At 48.9% G+C, this 17,846-nt stretch overlaps 1 protein-coding gene across 1 annotated transcript; it reads left to right on the forward strand.

The window, feature by feature from the left end:
- Nucleotides 1–393: 393 nt before the first annotated feature.
- Nucleotides 394–7,853, forward strand: LOC133343505 (beta-galactoside alpha-2,6-sialyltransferase 2-like). Its single transcript, XM_061553169.1, has 5 exons — nt 394–1,018; nt 1,671–1,768; nt 4,051–4,152; nt 5,695–5,872; nt 6,705–7,853. Exons 1-5 carry the CDS (start codon nt 460–462, stop codon nt 6,953–6,955), a joined length of 1,188 nt encoding a protein of 395 aa, XP_061409153.1. The 5' UTR covers nt 394–459; the 3' UTR covers nt 6,956–7,853.
- The last annotated feature ends 9,993 nt before the right edge of the window (nt 7,854–17,846 follow it).

A 17,846-nucleotide genomic window follows, 5' to 3' on the forward strand; every position in this document is an offset into this window, starting at 1 on the left:
GTATCGATATTTCATGGACTCCAAAACGTCTCGTTACACTCAGACACGTGCGTGTGTGCGATTTCTTCCCCATCGCCGAGCCGTGAACCGTGTGTCAATGTTGAGAGGTGGTACGTGGACTGCAGGAGCACATAAGAAGCACGCTGACAACGAAACATAAACCCACCCGCACCCCTTTACCACTTGCACATTCGAGTCGTGGCCGTGGCCCTGCCGAGCCCTCCGCCAGCAGCGGTGCGAGCAAGCCGTTGCAAGGCTGCACCTTTATCTAATTCCGTATCTATAATCAATACCCGTACCACGCTGACGCGCGCGCGCGCGTGCGGCCACGTGTCATTTATCTCAGGCATTGCCTGTCCCCGATATCGTCTCAGATGCGTATCGGGTGTTTGTATTCGGCGTTGCAACAGCCCTTGTCACCCATCAGGTGTCCTCCATACGTGAGCGCACACCGTAACGATGAGCGGCCGTTACTACACGGCTCTGTGCCTCCTCCAAACCTGTCACGTGCTCTTCCACCTCGTGCAACTCCCCGACGCTCTACCGCCTCCTCTGCCTCCTCCTCCTGCTGCCCTTCATCGCCACCAGCCAGAACGCGTCGCCAACAGCCTCGTGCCGGAGTCGAACTCGGCGCGCGGGGCTCCGCGGCTCGAGCGAGACGACCCCCCGCCCGCCTACCGGGCGATGTTGCGGGCGTGGGGGGAATGGAGGGCGATGGCGATGATGGAGAGCGCGGAGGAGAGAGGGGAAGAAGAGAGGCGGGAGGGGGAAAAGATTCACGGGAAGTCGGCGCGATGCCCCGTGCCGCCCCGCGAGCAGCAGCTGTGCGCGCTGCGTCACTTGGCCGATGACAGCGGCACCGAGCTCCTGGACGCCGAGTCGCCGTTACCATGGCCGGGAGCTTTGCCTGCCCGCTCGCTCGCTCGCTCGCTGGAGGCGGAGGGCAGGAGGTGGAAGAGGTGCGCCGTGGTGGCGAACTCCGCCTCGCTCCTCGCCGCTGAGATGGGAGCCGAGATCGGTGAGTGATCAGCCTTGACATCACGGAGGACGGGGAAAAGGTCGAGCAGACGCAGAGCGGACAGCGACAAACGGCACGATTGACGTTGTGAATTAATAAGAGTTCGTATATTTACTGGAATGAGCGAGGTTGTGTGTGGGGGGGGGGAACTTGGGAAGAGAAACGATGTCGAGGGAATTTTAAAGCGCGGCAGTGCGAGAGAAGAAGCAGACACACGTGTTGTGACCTGGCAGTGTGGTGAGTGGGTGGGTGAGTGAGTGGGTGGGTGAGTGAGTGGTTGAGTGAGTGAGTGGGTGAGTGGTTGGGTGAGTGAGTGGGTGAGTGAGTGGTTGGGTGAGTGGGTGGGTAAGTGAGTGAGTGGGTGAGTGGGTGGATGTGTGAGTGGTTGGGTGGGTGGTTAGGTGGGTGAGTGGGTGGATGTGTGAGTGGTTGGGTGAGTGGTTGGGTGAGTGGTTGGGTGAGTGGTTAGGTGGGTGAGTGGGTGGATGTGTGAGTGGTTGGGTGAGTGGTTGGGTGAGTGAGTGGGTGAATGAGTGAATGGTTGGATGAGTGAGTGGCTGGGCGCCGCTCCCTGTCATCACGAGCCTATTGGTCCGTGCTGTTTATTACTCGTCATTATCGATCTTTGTATTTGTGTGTCGACCACGTGCAGATTCCCACGACGCCGTCCTGCGATTCAACACGGCTCCCACCACGGGATACGAGCGTCACGTGGGCAGCAAGACGACAGTCCGCCTCATCAACTCAATGGTGACGTCATCCCCCGTGCACTGTGATGATGATGATGGATGATAATACTTTTATACTGGTAGGAACCCACTGGTTCCACCAGCCCACAGGGGATTATTGTGTCCGTCCGTCGTGCAGGGAGGGGCTGGGTGTGGAGGGAGGGGCTGGGTGGGGAGGGTGGGCTGGGTGGGGAGGGGCTGTTCACCCCGTGGTGCCCTTATAAAACTCAACGTTTAACCTACTCACGCCGGCTTGTGCCCGCCCTCAACGTCGGGCATATTTGCGGAATACACCACGCCGCCGTTGACCCTGGCCATTGACCGAGCAACCCAACGTTCCTTACCAGCTCCCTCCGCAGGACAATGTGTTTTTACGAAGCGTCGTTCACGCATCTCAAAACGCCGCTTGATTGAACCACGGTCAAGCGGGAAGGCATCCAACACCGGCACCAACAGTTGGCAAGGCTTTGTGGTCCTATACTCGAGATGTTTGACCAATTCTATAACGAGTGTTTCTACAGGGTGCTTCAAAAATAAAATATCGACACGTCTGAGAATTTGCAACAACTCCACGAGAAGTTAGCCGCCTCTGGGCTCTGGAGACCACCTGGAGAAGATCCCAGGCACGCGTTGACAATAAAGGCGAACAAGTGGAGACGCATTTTCTTGGTTCTTTCGGTTTAAGTCACGTAGAAGGGAAATCATAAAATAATAAAAATATTAAACAATAAAAAAATGATCACGACGTTTCGACTGCAACACAAGCAATCGTCATCAGGTGTGAAATCCACAGCAAGAAATTTTTAAAAAATGTGATTTTTTAAAATTTGTAAAAAAATAATTTTGATTTGTGTTCAAATTTTCACAAAAAAATTGAAAAAATCAAAATCTAATTTTTAAAAATGTTCTTGCTGTGAATTTCACACCTGATGATGATTGTTTGTGTTGCAGTCGAAACGTCGTGATAATTTTTATCGTTTTATATTTTTATTATTTTATTATTTCCCTTCTACGTGACTTTACCGAACGCACCAAGAATATGAATCCCTGCAGTCACGAAAGCTTTAAATCAAAAATTAAGTGGAGACGCTTTGACTTTTTTAAGCTATTAACATCACATTTGTTATCACGTAACAGCGTATTATCCGTTATTTTTCCATTAAAACCGACAGTCTCGTGTAAGCGTTCAAACATTGTATTTGAAGCACCCTGTCGTCGAGGTGGGAGTAGAACGAAGCATCTGCAGGAAACCCACGAGTGAGAGGGTGTCGGTGGGGGGAAGGGTAACACGCAGTCCGCCTACACATGGATCGTAACCCACTCGCTGGAAGCGCCATACCCCTGGCAGGCCGGGAGATGGTGGTCTCGTCGTTCCACGGGTCGGGAAGTTTCACACCTCCACCGTGCTGGGTTACAGGCCACGTCCGGCTGAGCCACGTGACCCTCGAGACGGGCTCCTTGATCATCTTCAGCGGAGGTGCACAATATTGTGCATTTTCCCAATTGTGTAATTTACGAGTAATGAAAGTTGTTGTTTTTTTTAAGCAGGAGCCTGACGCCTGCCACAGATGGGATACTTGTTGGCGAATGACGTCACGAGGATGTTTAACATCCACCCTAAAGCATATTCTTAGGTTTTTTTCGGTAAAGTCACGTAGGTAAAAAATTAAAATTAATAAAAGTTACATAAAAATAGAATAAAAATCACGACGTTTTGGAGGCAACACAAGCTTCCGTCTTCAGGTGGAACCGTCACAGCACGATAGCTGTATCAAGTGAGAGCTATTTTACTTTTATTAATTTTAATTTTTTACCTACGTGACTTTACCGAAAAAACCTAAGAATATGAATCCTTGCAGTCACGAAAGCTTCAAATCTAGAATTAACACCCTAAAGCAGACAACGCGCGCAAGTATTATTATTATTATTATAATAGTGGATACTCCCGCAGTATTAACCAGGGCAGCCGCTGGGTTCTAACCACGAATCCTCCGCGCCAAGCGCTCAACGCCCCGGAACCCTCTCCGTGATTCCATTGCTAACAGCCGCTCAGTCAATCCACTGCTGGCTGATGACATCATTGCTGTACGCACTTCTCATCTAATTCCATCTCTGGATTTCTTGTCTTTCTATCTTTCTTGTCTGTCATCTCGCTAGGGGTTCATATATTGAAAGAGCCTCCCCCCCCCCAATGAAAATATATTCCTGCTTTTGCAACTCCCCTCCCCCTGCCTTCTCTAATGGACCAATAGCCCCCCCCCCGCTCCCATCTCGTACGTGGTGACCCTTGCCATGATCGAACAGGTGGTGACGCGGAAAAAGTTTAACTTCCACACGGACCCGCTCTACAAAGACGTCATTCTGGTTCTGTGGGACACTCCTCCTCCCAACTGCGACGTGTCCTTGGTACCGACTCACACACGCGCAACAACAACAACACGCGCGCAACAACAACAACAACACACACACACATTGCCACGTGTAGCCTTAGCAGACTTTTGGGGCGTTGTGCTGTTAGCGCGAGTAGCATCACCTATGAAGGCCGGCACGGCACACGAGAGGGTGGGGGGCCAGCACCACGCCCGGCCGCCTTTGTCTCCCCAGTGGCAACGTTTACACATCGCACCAGGTACTCGTTTGAGGCTGAGTCGACCTAGGGGAGGACCAGGACCGATTAAAATCATCGTCACTGGTGTTGGCTGTGAACAAGAATCGAACTCGGTTCGCCAGGTTCATAGCGCAACGCGCTGACCGCTTCACGACCGCTCCCCACAACACACAACACACGCACGGCTTAAAATTTGGTTCTGCACTTAATTTGGCTAAATTCCACGTCTCTAAATGTTAATTGTTACTGTGACTATCACGCGACGACCATTGCTCTCACGAGACGCGAGAGGGTGGAGAATGCGACGTCCTCCGCTGTTCGTGGACTAGAGGTCCCCCCTTGTAGAAGGGATTTCAGACGTAGGTCTGTGACATCCGCTTCCGCGAGCAGTTTGGTAGATCTATGACTGGATTCATATTCGTAGGTTTTTTCGGTAAAGTCACGTAGGTAAAAAAAAAATTCATAAAAGTAAAATAAAAATAAAATAAAAATCACGTAGGTAAAATTTTTTTTTTATAAAAGTAAAATAAAAATAAAATAAAAATCACGACGTTTCGGAGGCAACACAAGCTTCCGTCTTCAGGTGGAACCGTCACAGCACGGTAGCTGTATCAAGTGAGAGGCAACAAAAGCTTCCGTCTTCAGGTGGATAGCAATCGTGCTGTGACGGTTCCACCTGAAGACGGAAGCTTGTGTTGCCTCCGAAACGTCGTGATTTTTATTTGTATTTTACTTTTATTAATTTTAATTTTTTACCTACGTGACTTTACCGAAAAAACCTAAGAATATGAATCCTTGCAGTCACGAAAGCTTCAAATCTAGACTTACGTCTGGATCAAGCGTCTTGCGACGCTCAACCGATAGCACGATCGGCGTGACGTCACACAGATTGCACGGTCCGATAACAAATTGTTGGTGTTTGTCTTGAGCCAACTTTTTGTTACCGGAAATTGGTGCTGATATCGATTTGTGTTTGTGCACTGTTTTCTGCTGCAATGCGGTTGCTTTCTTAATGATCTGTGTTTGGTTAATTTCAGTTTGGTTTGTGCCATGGTTTATCTTTGCTTCGTTGCTGTGCTTTGCGTTTCTGTGGTTTGTTTGTGGAGTCTCAGGTCCGTCACCTTTTCAACTTGGACTCTCCTGGTATCTCGAGCTATATCACCTTGTTAAACAAATACACTTGGAGGTGTGACTTGTCGGCCCAGGGATTCATCAAGAAGATGAATCCCTGCAGTCACGAAAGCTTTAAATCGAAATTTAATTCCTGCAGTCACGAAAGCTCCAAATTAAGTTTGCCCTCTCTTCCACCCCCGCCGCCCCCCCCCCCCCCCGTTCCACAGTGGTACCGCAACAGGAACGCGCCGTTCTTCGACGCCTACGTGGCCCATCGGCGCCAGCGTCCTGGCCAGCACTTCTACCTGCTGCACCCTCGCTTCGTGCGCGGCGCGTGGGGCCTCGTGCAGGAGAACCTGGGCATGTGCCACGCCCGCCAGACCCCCACGTCCTCGGGGTTCCTGGGTACGAGGACGCGGGGATACGACAACTAACACCGACAAAATAAACGGTGGCTACCGCAGGCCAGAGGTCGCAAACGGGTTTTGATTACTTACCCATACCTGTACCCGGCCGCACCAGGGTCGCAAACGGGTACCCGTACCCGGCCGTACCCATACCCTACCCGTACCCGGCCGGGTACGGGTAGGGTACAGGTATCGGGTGCCTGATTGCGACCTCTGGGATGAAACTATGTTGCAGGCGCGGGTGGGTTGATTCTAAGAACTTGAATTGTGAGAAGAGACCAGACGTAGGGAAATGAGTGACAAACAGTTACTCACCAGTGACTCACGGTCTACCCGTACCCGTACCCGACCGCACCAGGATTGCAAACGGGTACCCGTACCCGTACCCGACCGGATGTGTAAAAACTAAAAAACTAAAAATATATATTTTGTTACGTGGAGAGACATATATGGAAAGTAGTTGTGTTGCCTGCCGATTAACTTTGTCCCCATATTTACTTGCATTCGTGTGGAGACAAGCGTGGGCTGGCATTCCACCTGCTTGCTCTTAGGTTTCTTTCGGTAAAGTCACGTAGGTAAATAAAGAATAAAAATAATAGAAATAATAATAGAAATAAAATAATTATTTTACTATATTGTATTATTTTATTTCTATTGTTATTTCTATTTTTTTTACCTACGTAACTTTACCGGAAAAAACCTAATAGCATGAATCCTTGCAGTCACGAAAGCTTCAAATCTAGATTTCCACCTGCATCTCAGCCAAACCACGGCTCTTAACCCCCCTTTCGCGCCCGATCAAGCCTCGTCTTCCTCAACTGCCCCCGCAGGCGTGATGCTGATGATGTCGTTGTGCGAAGAGGTGGACGTCTACGATTACATCCCTCCGCAAGGACGCGCCTCCCGCCGTTGTCACTACTTCGAGCCGGGCGATGACCCGGCGTGTTCCATGGGGGGCCGTCACCCCATCACCAGCGAGAAGTTGTTCGCGCTGCGCCTCTCCGCACACGCGGCCGAGCGAGCCTTCAGCAGCGGCCGACTTCACCTGCCCGGCCTCAACAAGCTCACCTGTCCACACTGACCGGCCTCACCTGGTCCACACTTCGCTCCGTGAACTCACCAACCGGTTAAATCTCAGTTAATCCAGACACGCCAGCCTTACATCTACTCTCAGCTGGTTCCATCAACCAACCAATCAACCCACCTGCCCTTTGGAACCTCAGCCTGCCCACACTTAGCTCTGTGACACAGTAAAGCAACCATTTGGCGGCAGGGTGATGGCACAGAGGTAACGCTCGTGGCCTCACAGCAAGAAGGCTCCTGGGTTCGATTCCTGACTCGGGCACCTTTCTCTGTATAGTCTGTATGTTCTCCCCTGTTATGGATGATTGTCTTCCCACGTTCTTTAGTTTCATCTCAGAACTATCGAAAACATCATTGGTGTTAGCCATGATACGCCTCGATGCTTATAACTTACCTGCTAAAGTACACAATTGGGATTGCATATAACATCATCACCCGCTACTGCCAAGAACTTGGCAGGACCCTCCACAGAAAGAGTCTTGATCTCAGTGAGGCTCTCCTCGTAAGCGATCATAACTAACCTCATCTGCCCAGATATCTGCAATCCAACCAACCAGCAATCATGGTGGACACTATTTATGGTGGACACCACACATGGTTGTGCACTGCCCCATGTGTCCTTGGCTCACGAAGTAAATGGGCACTAGAACAAAAGCTCGGAGAGGTGAGATCAGCGCATTGAAACACATTCCTCCTGCGGAGGGAGCTGGTAGGAACGTTGGGTTACTCGGTCAATTGCCAGGGTCAACGGGGGCGTGGTGTATTCCGCAAATATGGCCGACTGTGAGGGCGGGCACAAGCCGGCGTGAGTAGGTTAAACGTTGAGTTTTATAAGGGCACCACGGGGTGACCAGACCCTCCCCACCCAGCCCCACCCCTCCCACCCCCCACCCAGCCCCTCCCCACCCAGCCCCTCCCCACCCTCCCCACTCAGCCCCTCCTCACCCTCCCCACCCAGCCCCTCCCCACCCTCCCCACCCAGCCCCTCCCCACCCTCCCCTCTCCACCCAGCCCCACCCCTCCCATTTTTGGATGCACGACGGACGAACGCTCACAATAATCCCCTGTGGGCTGGTGTAACCAGGAGGTTCCTACCAGTAAGATCTGCGCTGTGGGATGTTCCAAACCGGAGATGCAATTCACAACTCCCGTGACGTCTCCCATTGACTCCAATTAAATGTGTAACCTCAGAACCGAACGACCTAAAAACGAGTGCCATGCAACCAGTGGAACGGTCTTCGACGAACGAAATGCAACGGTGTAAGGAAAACTCCTGGTGTGGGTGACAATAAAAAATGCTCCGTGGTCGATTTGCACTGTAACTCTTTATTTATTTCACGGATTGTCGAGCAATAAAAGTGCCGCGGTGAGGAACCACGTTGGCCTATAGCACTGGTCAACACACTTTTTCTGGCACAAGGTATTCCAACGGTTTGAAGGTAATTTTGGGGTGCTGATTCCAAATCAGTTTTTGTCTATCACATCAGGTTTTTGAGATATCAAATATTGCATTTTCAATAAAAACTGCAAAAGAAAAATATTAAATAAATGTGGATATCTACATTAAATGATATTATAAACACACTATCCTAAAAATACAGCACCATATTTTAACACTAAAGCAGTCACTGACTCGCAACAACTTGCAATCATAAGTGACAGAGTTAATTTCGGGTAAAATCAATGAAAATGGGGTATGCCGATAGCATAAAAATGAGATGTGATAGAGCAAATCTGAGATCAAATTTGGAATCAGCACCTTGAAATTAATCTAAAACAGCTGCAAAAGTCCAGGCCAGAAAAAAATGTTTTTTGTTGTTGACCAGTGTAATGAATGTCCCACCATTGAAGGTTGCGGTGAGAATCCGCGCGGCAACAGTGAAACGCACTGCGTTTCCGAACGGTGCGTTTCAAATCGGCAAAAACAAAAAGAGCCACAGCCCGCATCGATTTCAATACAAACTGTCGTGCCGGATGCACAAGGCAGACATGCAAGTGCTACGCGCTGTTCGGCTGAGTTTTAAAGACGCAGAGCACGATCCATGTACGATATGTACCTCCCGAGAAACCGTGTGTTCATGTATTTGTTGTTCGCCCATTCGACCCTATGTGGAACATTTTACGGCTAATGATGTGGGTCTTTGTTCGGGCGCTTCTAGACGGATGTCGACCCCTTCGATCTAGGAGTTACATGATCCCAGGCGCCTCGACACAATCCCTGTGAAAAAAGCGCTTCATATCTCATGGGATTCCTCCACTCTAAGTACAGATGCTGGTTCTGTATACAGCCGAGAAGGAAAGAGACGTGAAACGAAATAACGCGATCTGACCCAAAAAACGTTATTATGATTAATGTTGGTCGCGAAAGCCTACCTGTTAAACAAACTAAATTGATGTATTTGCCTGCATACTAAGGGTGGGGTCGCAGTGGGCGAGGGCCATATCTCAAAACTCATACTCATCATCATCAGCAGCAGCTATGTTCAATCTACCGATGGATGAAGGTCTCTAAAAAGCCGTTGCTGTCTCTCGCGAACATTCTGCACTGCAAAACAATACGCCTAAGCATGTGCACGCGAGCTGATGTTGTAGCAGAAAACATTTATCAAAAAGTCTATTTAATTAAGTAGAACGTGTTGTCTATATTTATTTAAAGCTGCGCATGTGACGTCACATTTCTCAAACAACCCCCCACCCCCTTGTCACACATCGTCACAAGTGTCTGACCCCCCCCCCCCCCCCTCTAGGTGCGTGACGTCATTTATCGACGGCCCCATACTCCAAGAGCCCAGGTTGTAAATGCAAAACAAGACGCGACCTTTTGGGTGCTGGGAATCCTTTGAGGAAGCCCACGACCTTGGACTGCAGATTCGTGTACCCTGCATTTAGGGCTGCCTCGTCCTATTGCCCAAGAGTGGTGCGTACGTGAGGCCTTGTACGAACGGTCGTAGTGTTTTCTGCTGGGGTGGGGAGGTCAATTGGATACACCGTGAGCGGTGGTGTTCACGCGTCCACGTCAGCATTTGGTGGCACGTACTGCATGCAAGTCGCGTACACTCCACGCGGTTAAAGAACACGATGCATATTTAAACAAGGACTGTGGGACTTGGCACTGGCAAACATTCATCACGCTATGCAAACTAGATTGCACAATTAAACAGGTGACTAAATATAGCTCGTCATATCGACTGAGACCATGGCAACGGGCTGTCTTGATTTTAATAACACGTGAACGCTTGGCCAACGCAGCGTGGCATGACACACACACACACGCTTAACCCGAGGGGGAGAGGTGTGGGAGGAAGGTTGATGGTACACGAAGAGATCACGTGTGATAGACACAGCCCCCTGCAGGTATAAGGATTCACATGTGACACACCCAGCCTTGCCGGTGTAGTGACTGACTTGGAGACACTGAGAGTAGGAGACACCCTGTTTATTAACAGCCTTCACAGTTCACACTTTAGCAACTACGGTTGCCAGTCAGGGCAGTTGGCAGACTGCCTGACTGGCGACGCCGAGATGGCGAAGACGGCGACAAAGACTCCAGCAGCACGACGAGGGGATCCCACTCCACACGACAGCCCTGAGCTCTCGCTCGGGGCCTCCTTTTATGCTCCCAGCTCCGCCCCGGCCACGCCCTCTCTCTAGAACCTACTAGCGGGATCCTGGGCTTCCCCCACGTGCCCCTTCTGTAACCTTTACCCGACATCCCTCTCTCTCTCTCGTCTATCACGTGACCTGCTGTCAGTCAGGCCTGCTGTAACTGCAGATCCCCTTCCCTGCCAGCAACAAGCGCTATGCTGCTAAGTGACCGATTCTATGTCACTGCAACGGTTATAAGGGTTCACGTGTGATACACCAAGCCTGTAAGGGTTGATGTTTCAATCTCTTCGAGGTATGAAGGGGGCGAGTAAATTACCGACCTCGCCAAGACAGAGCCCACGGGGCTCGCTCACAAGCGGACGGTTCACTGCTGGGCACAGATGAGGGTTGCCAACTCGGACTGCAGCTATTCTGGGATATTTTTTGGCTATCATGAATAATACGTTTTCTTAAAATATCCCATTTTTTAAATCTCCCAGAATGCATTCAATAGAGGAGCCACGGTGGAAAGTTGAATAACCACCCCGCCTGGTAAACAGGAGGTAGTGGGTTCGATCCCTACACAAACGGCTGTATCTCTGTAGTTTCCAAGTTCTCCCCGTGGTCGCGTGGATTTTTTCTCCGGGCCCTCCAGTTTTTCCCTCCCACATTTAGAAACACGCGTTGAAGAGTGTTTGGCTGCTAAACATTTCCACGTGATAAGCCACTTCGTTGAGCGATCATTTGTGTCCAGGTCGCTTCTGAAAAAGATCGATATAGTTCCGTGGGTCTACCTGGTAAAATATAAATAAAAAGTTTAGTTTCATACAACTAAAAGTTAATTTTGTTTCAATCACTGGGGGGCCGATGCCAATTCGGTTAAAGACTCACGGCCTATCCGGAAGGGTGAGCAACCCCCAGCGCCGACGTGCCAGTCACAAACCCCCAACGGGGACTGCGAGAGTAGGCCCCCACCAAGGGCAGGACCAGTTGTGATATATTCTTTGGTTCTTTCGGTAAAGTCACGTATAAAGATAAAATAATAAATTAAATTAAATACTAGCATACGACGTTTCGATTGCAACACAAGCAATCATCATCAGGTATAAATTAAATAGAAACACAAATCTAGTATACTTAGAAATTTAATGTAATACAACAGAGAGTCGGATAACATAACAGTCAACACCCTATCTGGTTGATTATTATTTTATCTTTATACGTGACTTTACCGAAAGAACCAAAGAATAATTCTAGATTTGAAGCTTTCGTGACTGCAAGGATTCATATTCTTAGGTGTTTTCGGTAAAGTCACGTAGGTAAAACATTAAAATTAATAAAAGTAAAATAAAATTAAAATCACGACGTTTCGGAGACTTGTGTTGCCTCCGAAACGTCGTGATTTTTATTTTATTTTACTTTTATTAATTTTAATGTTTTACCTACGTGACTTTACCGAAAACACCTAAGAATATGAACCAAATAATAATTCCTGCAGTCACGAAAGCTCCAAATTAAGTTGTGATATAATTTGCCACCGATGTTAGCCGTGGCCGGGAATCCAACTCGGATGGCCCGGTTCATGGCGCTGCACTGTAAAATCACTGCATTGAAGGTCAAACATTTGCGCCGTAAACAAGACGCCATTTTCTTTTACAACCTTGTGAAAGAGAATGGGATGAACGCAGCCGATGGTGGCCTATTTGCATATTTATCAGGTTTTTTTTATTTTGCAATAACTTCAACACGGCGTGAAGTCGATAAAGAACCAGATGCAGACAAAATCGTCGCGTCCAATAACCGCATCACGATCACAGGTGGACACGTCATAAACACCCAAAATAATGTCGAGGCCAACGATTGGACAATAAAAGATAGAAAAGACTGGAAGATAACTGGGGGGGAGGGGGCTACATGCTGATAAAAGAAAGACAATATCGGCAACCGTAAGGAAACGAAACGTAAGATAAGAATTGTTTGTTGCGGGACGCAATAGTGCACATTGCAACAGTGTAAGTATGCAGAGTTGGCGGGCGGTTGTTACCAAGCAGCATTTAAACTCGACCGCCACAGCGAATGATACGTGGAGCACTAAACCTCGGCAGGTAAGGTCAGTCAGGCAATAAACGCAAGAACACAGAGCTGAATGGAAGGAGGGTTGTTCACGGGCGAAACAGACATCGTCCACCAATCAAAATGCTGTCGCACGCGGACGTGATTTTCTTGTTTGAAAGATTACTTATTAACCCATCTGTTGATGCAAGGTTAACCCTATTAAATAGTACACACACACACCTGTGTGCAAAGAGGAAGTTCGTAAAAGTTCATCGTGGCCAAAGCTGTTGGTTGTTACCACCTCCGCACCCCATTGCCGATGCCCCCCCAGCCTTCGTCTGTCCTTGCAGCTGCTGCACAATTAAGACGCGTCACCTCCAAGATCTCCTCCCGGCTGTCTCAACCCCACCATCTGCTCCCGAGTTGCTCTCCGGACTCTTCTTCTTCCACGCGTGTGTCCCACTCACGTGGGGGTGTCCGCTGTCCTTACCAACCTTCTCCACCCTAACCCTGTCCTGCGCCATCTCTCTGTCCGCTCCTCGGGCCACCGTGTCCAATCGCCCCCCCACCCCCACCTCTTCTTCTGCCTTCCTCTCGATCTATTTCCATCCACTTGCACCTTCTGACCCACATCATTGTCCTGTTGTCTCTCCACGTGACCGAACCACACAAGCCTGTTTTCTCTCTCTCTCTCTCGCCTTCTCTGTGATTTCCACCACCTTGAGTCTTCCTCTCGCTTCTTCATTTCTCACCTTGTCCTTCCTTGTTAAACCCCAACATCTATCGCGACATTCTCACCTCTGCGACTGCTGGAGACGACCAATCCAGTGTCCATCTCGGTAAACGAGCCCTGCGCCCCCCTTCACACGCGTCCCACCGAGCGTAATCCAGGATTTCCCTTTCCCAATGGTATCTCATCTTGCCTGCCATGGTGCCTTCCGTACTTTTGCACTGCTTATTACCCCGTCTTTCCACAACATCCATCTCAGAAATCCTGAGCTCAAATGCCAGCAATTTTCTTTCGAGCCGCTTGAGGGTCTGGCTCCTCTTCATCTACGCCAGTGCTAACGAAAGCACTCCTGGTCTCAAACACCGTTTACTTAACATTCGGACGTATCTCTCTCTTATCATCCACAGTGGTGTCTACAGCCCATAAAATACCTGCGTGCCCTTATAAAACAATTCCCGTTGTATACTTTATAACAGCCTCCTGCTTTATAAATCTTACACTCCTTGTAAATATTACACCACTTCAGTAGAAAAAGTGTGCACGTATACCGAAATACACGTCACCGGAGAAACAACACAAAGTCCTCTCACACATCAACCTTGTGGCTTCCTGCCATGCCTTGTGATTCGACTAACAGGAGCCCCGTTTCACCACGACGAAAATGTTTGACCAAGCAGTAGTACATTTTGATTTAAAGCTTTCTTGACTGCAGGGATTCATATTCTTGTTTTTTTTCGGTAAAGTCACGTAGGAGGAAAACAATAAAAAATAAAAATATAAAACAATACAATTCTCACGACGTTTCCCTTCTACGTGACTTTACCGAGAAAAACAAGAATATCGAGCAGTCGTAGTTATATAGGCTGTGAACAAGACGTCCTATAAATGAGCCCTCAGGACCCCATGAGGACACGACATCTGTCGTGTGGAGTGTGATCCCCTCATCCCTCCTTGTTGGACAAGAATGCCATTAGCCAACAGAGAGCAGTGGCTGCGAGGCCTACATGAGTCTCGACGATTTAGCAAAATACAACCATCAACGGAATCAAAAGTAGCACTAAGATCCAGAAGAATCATGATGGGTAGTGCACCAAAAATCGGCAATCATGGATGATTTTCAAGCTTGCGTGCCGTGCCGCGTCGTCATCTTACTTGCAGCAGCATCACGTTGCCGTCCACTCATTGATATGCTAATTTTTTCTCTGTCTCCTCCCGCCCCCCCTGTCTATATTTAAGGCCCCGTCACAGAAACGACCTCTCTCTTTGTGCCGATATGTGTCCTCTCTCTGTGTGTCCTTGTGATGTCTGTCTGCTTGTATGTCTGTCTATAGTTTTCTAGTTAGATTTTTGTTGCTATTTCTTTTATGCCTGATGATGATTGCTTGTGTTGCAATCGAAACGTCGTAATATGCTATTATTTAATTTATTATTTTATCTTTAGTACGTGACTTAACCGAAAGAACCAAAGAATACATGGATACATGACTTACAACCTTAACCAAGTGCTGTTCTCCGTACGATGCATTGCTCTAAAGCCAGAATGAAATGGCACAAACAACTTACATTCTGTATTATTAAATTATATATATATTACAATTACAGTTCTTTATAGGGGAAACAAATACTAATTAATAACAATTGAATGATTACCAATCTAGTATATAATTACAATAACCTGCCCCTCTCCGCCTCAAATCACTGCACCAGATTGGGTTAAATGATGACGTCACCCTGCTGCTGCTGCTTGATTTAAGACCGGGAGCAAGTGGATGGCTTCACCATTCTGGCAAATTGCCCGATGATGCTGGATGTAATACTGGCAGGAACCTCCTGGTTACACCAGCCCACATGGGATTATTGTATCCGTCCATCCGTCCGTTGTGCATCCAAAGATGGGAGGGGTGGGGCTGGGTGGGGAGGGGCTGGGTGGGAGGGGCTGGGTGGAGAGGGGAGGGTGGGGAAGGGCTGGGTGGGGAGGGGCTGGGTGGGGAAGGGAGGGTGGGGAGGGGCTGGGTGGGGAGGGTGGGGCTGGGTGGGGGGTGGGAGGGGTGGGGCTGGGTAGGGTTATGCTGGGTGGGGAGGGCTGGTCACCCCGTGGTGCCCTTATAAAACTCAACGTTTAACTTACTCACGCCGGCTTGTGCCCAGCCCTCACAGTCGGCAATATTTGCGGAATACACCACGCCGCCGTTGACCCTGGCCATTGACCGAGCAACCCAACGTTCCTACCAGCTCCCTCCGCAGGAATGTGTTTACCAGCGAAACGTCGTACTCAAAATTGTAAAAATGTTGTTGATTCACTCTTCAACACACCGGTGGGAGAAAGTAGTGAACTGTTTGCGTGTTTGTAAACGTGACACATTTTTTATTATTTGGCCGTGTCGGGTGGTGGAGCATGTTTTTTGCATGTTCACCACGAGCATATGTGGTTAATGCAGACATGATTCGTTGCAAAAGGTTTCAGTTTAGTGTTTTAACATCCTAACACAACTGCTTTATTGCCAGAACGGGTAAAACCTATTCTTACGTCCAGGGGCAGTTTCTTCATTAGGGCGATTGGGCGACACACCACCAATGTCATTCAACCACAGAGTTACACTAGCCGTTACTGTGCCTCTGGATATAGTCCAATCAGCGTCATGTCACGTTCTGTGGAGTACCGCCTCTTTTTGGGCGATTTCACTCTGGCTGAGAATCGCCCAGAGTGATCCCATAGACTTACATTGAAAGATGTTTTTTTCGAACGGCGGGCGCTGCAATGCATTCTCTATGGCTTCCGGGAGGGCTCGCACTAACGTGCTTACGTCATCATACGTAAGCACGTTTCAGTCAACAATTGTATTTGTCGCCACCTAGTGGAATCTTTAATAAAAGAAACTGAGTGGATTGTAATAATAGTGAGTATAGAAACAAACAAGATGTAGTGTAAGAGTCACTTTATTTTTCATTAATATTAAAGAAGTGAAGTTGCCTGTACATGCTTAAGCTGTTAATTTATCCATTGCATGGGTGGACCTTATCCTTATCAATCATCCAGACATTTGCCTCCCCTGAGAGATTTTGCAGGAGCCGCCACTGCTTACGTCCCTATACACACACACACACACACTGATGTTGCTTCCAGATCTGAAAAATAATCTCCAGACCTGTGTCCCTCCATCTCCGTTCATGCTTTCTCCCAGATATTGCTAAGGAGCGCAGATGATCAGTATACCAATGAGATAGGCGATTGGAGGAGACACGACATTCTTTAGGTGGCACTCGAAAGTCAAAAGTATTGGAAAGTGTTGAAGTATAAAGAACCTTGTCCTCCAAAGAGAAAAAAAAGGTTTGAGGGTAAGGATGACGAAATTGACTCGGAAAACTGAGTTGTATTTAAAGACTTTCTATAGTTGACATAACGTTCATTCTGGTTAAGGAAAGTGGGAAAAAAGTAACAAAAATTGCGACATGGTCAGATACAGAAACATTGCACAGATTTAAATGTGATATGGGCAAGCCAGACATAATAACTGGAGCAAGGGTTTGACCGAGATTGTGAGTGGGAACGTTTACACGTTGGGAGAGACCAACACAATCCAGAAGGGGGTAAACATTCATTCGCAGAGGAACAGCTTTTGGAGAACCAATATGAATATTGAAACAACTTAAGAATAACATCCTCACCATCGCTTGCTTCTCTCATAGATATGTCCCATCCCGTTCTCTCTGCTCCCAATCTCTACTGTCGGTGTCTCCCTCGTCCTGTGCCCAGTCTCGCTTTTGTTCACTCTCCCTTTTTGCTCCCCTCCACTGGAACCAACTCCCATTGCACGTAAAATAAACACATTCCTGCGGAGGGAGCTGGTAGGAACGTTGGGTTGCTCGGTCAATGGCCAGGGTCAACGGTGGCGTGGTGTATTCCGCAAATATGGCCGACTGTGAGGGCGGGCACAAGCCGGCGTGAGTAGGTTAAACGTTGAGTTTTATAAGGGCACCACGGGGTGACCAGCCCCTCCCCACCCAGCCCCACCCCACCCAGCCCCACCCTCCTCACCTAGCCCCTCCCCACCCTCCCCACCCAGCCCCTCCCTACCCTCCCCTCCCCACCCAGCCCCGCCCTCCCCACCCAGCCCTTCCCCACCCTCCCCACCCAGCCCCTCCCTCCCCACCCAGCCCCTCCCTTCACGACGGACGGACGGACACAATAATCCCCTGTGGGCTGGTGGAACCAGGTGGTTCCTTTAAAGCAGGGGTAGAGAATGTCCGGCCCGCGGGCCGTACGAGGCCCGCGAAATCGTTTGGTCCTGGCCCTGCCAAGGCAACCGCAGGCGTGACTCGAAATTCAATAAATCTCGGAACAAACCTGGAAAAGCAGTTGCGAGTAGCAGCAACATCATCAATACCAGCTAACATCACACGCCTCGCCAAAGAGAAGCGGTTCCAGCCATCACATTAGGGGCGAGTTAATTAAATGTTTGACCAAATATAACGGGCTAATTTTTAAGTTGATAATTTGTATGACCTGCGAATGATGTTA

Source organism: Lethenteron reissneri, chromosome 2, assembly GCF_015708825.2.
Source record: "Lethenteron reissneri isolate LAM-NWPU_2019-01 chromosome 2, ASM1570882v1, whole genome shotgun sequence".
Classification (NCBI taxonomy): domain Eukaryota; kingdom Metazoa; phylum Chordata; class Hyperoartia; order Petromyzontiformes; family Petromyzontidae; genus Lethenteron; species Lethenteron reissneri.

Coding starts and splice junctions, on each gene's coding strand:
- LOC133343505 (XM_061553169.1), top strand. CDS start 460: ATGAGCGGCCGTTACTACACGGCTCTGTGCCTCCTCCAAACCTGTCAC. Junction 1,019..1,670: donor TGAGATGGGAGCCGAGATCG/GTGAGTGATCAG, acceptor GACCACGTGCAG/ATTCCCACGACGCCGTCCTG. Junction 1,769..4,050: donor TCCGCCTCATCAACTCAATG/GTGACGTCATCC, acceptor ATGATCGAACAG/GTGGTGACGCGGAAAAAGTT.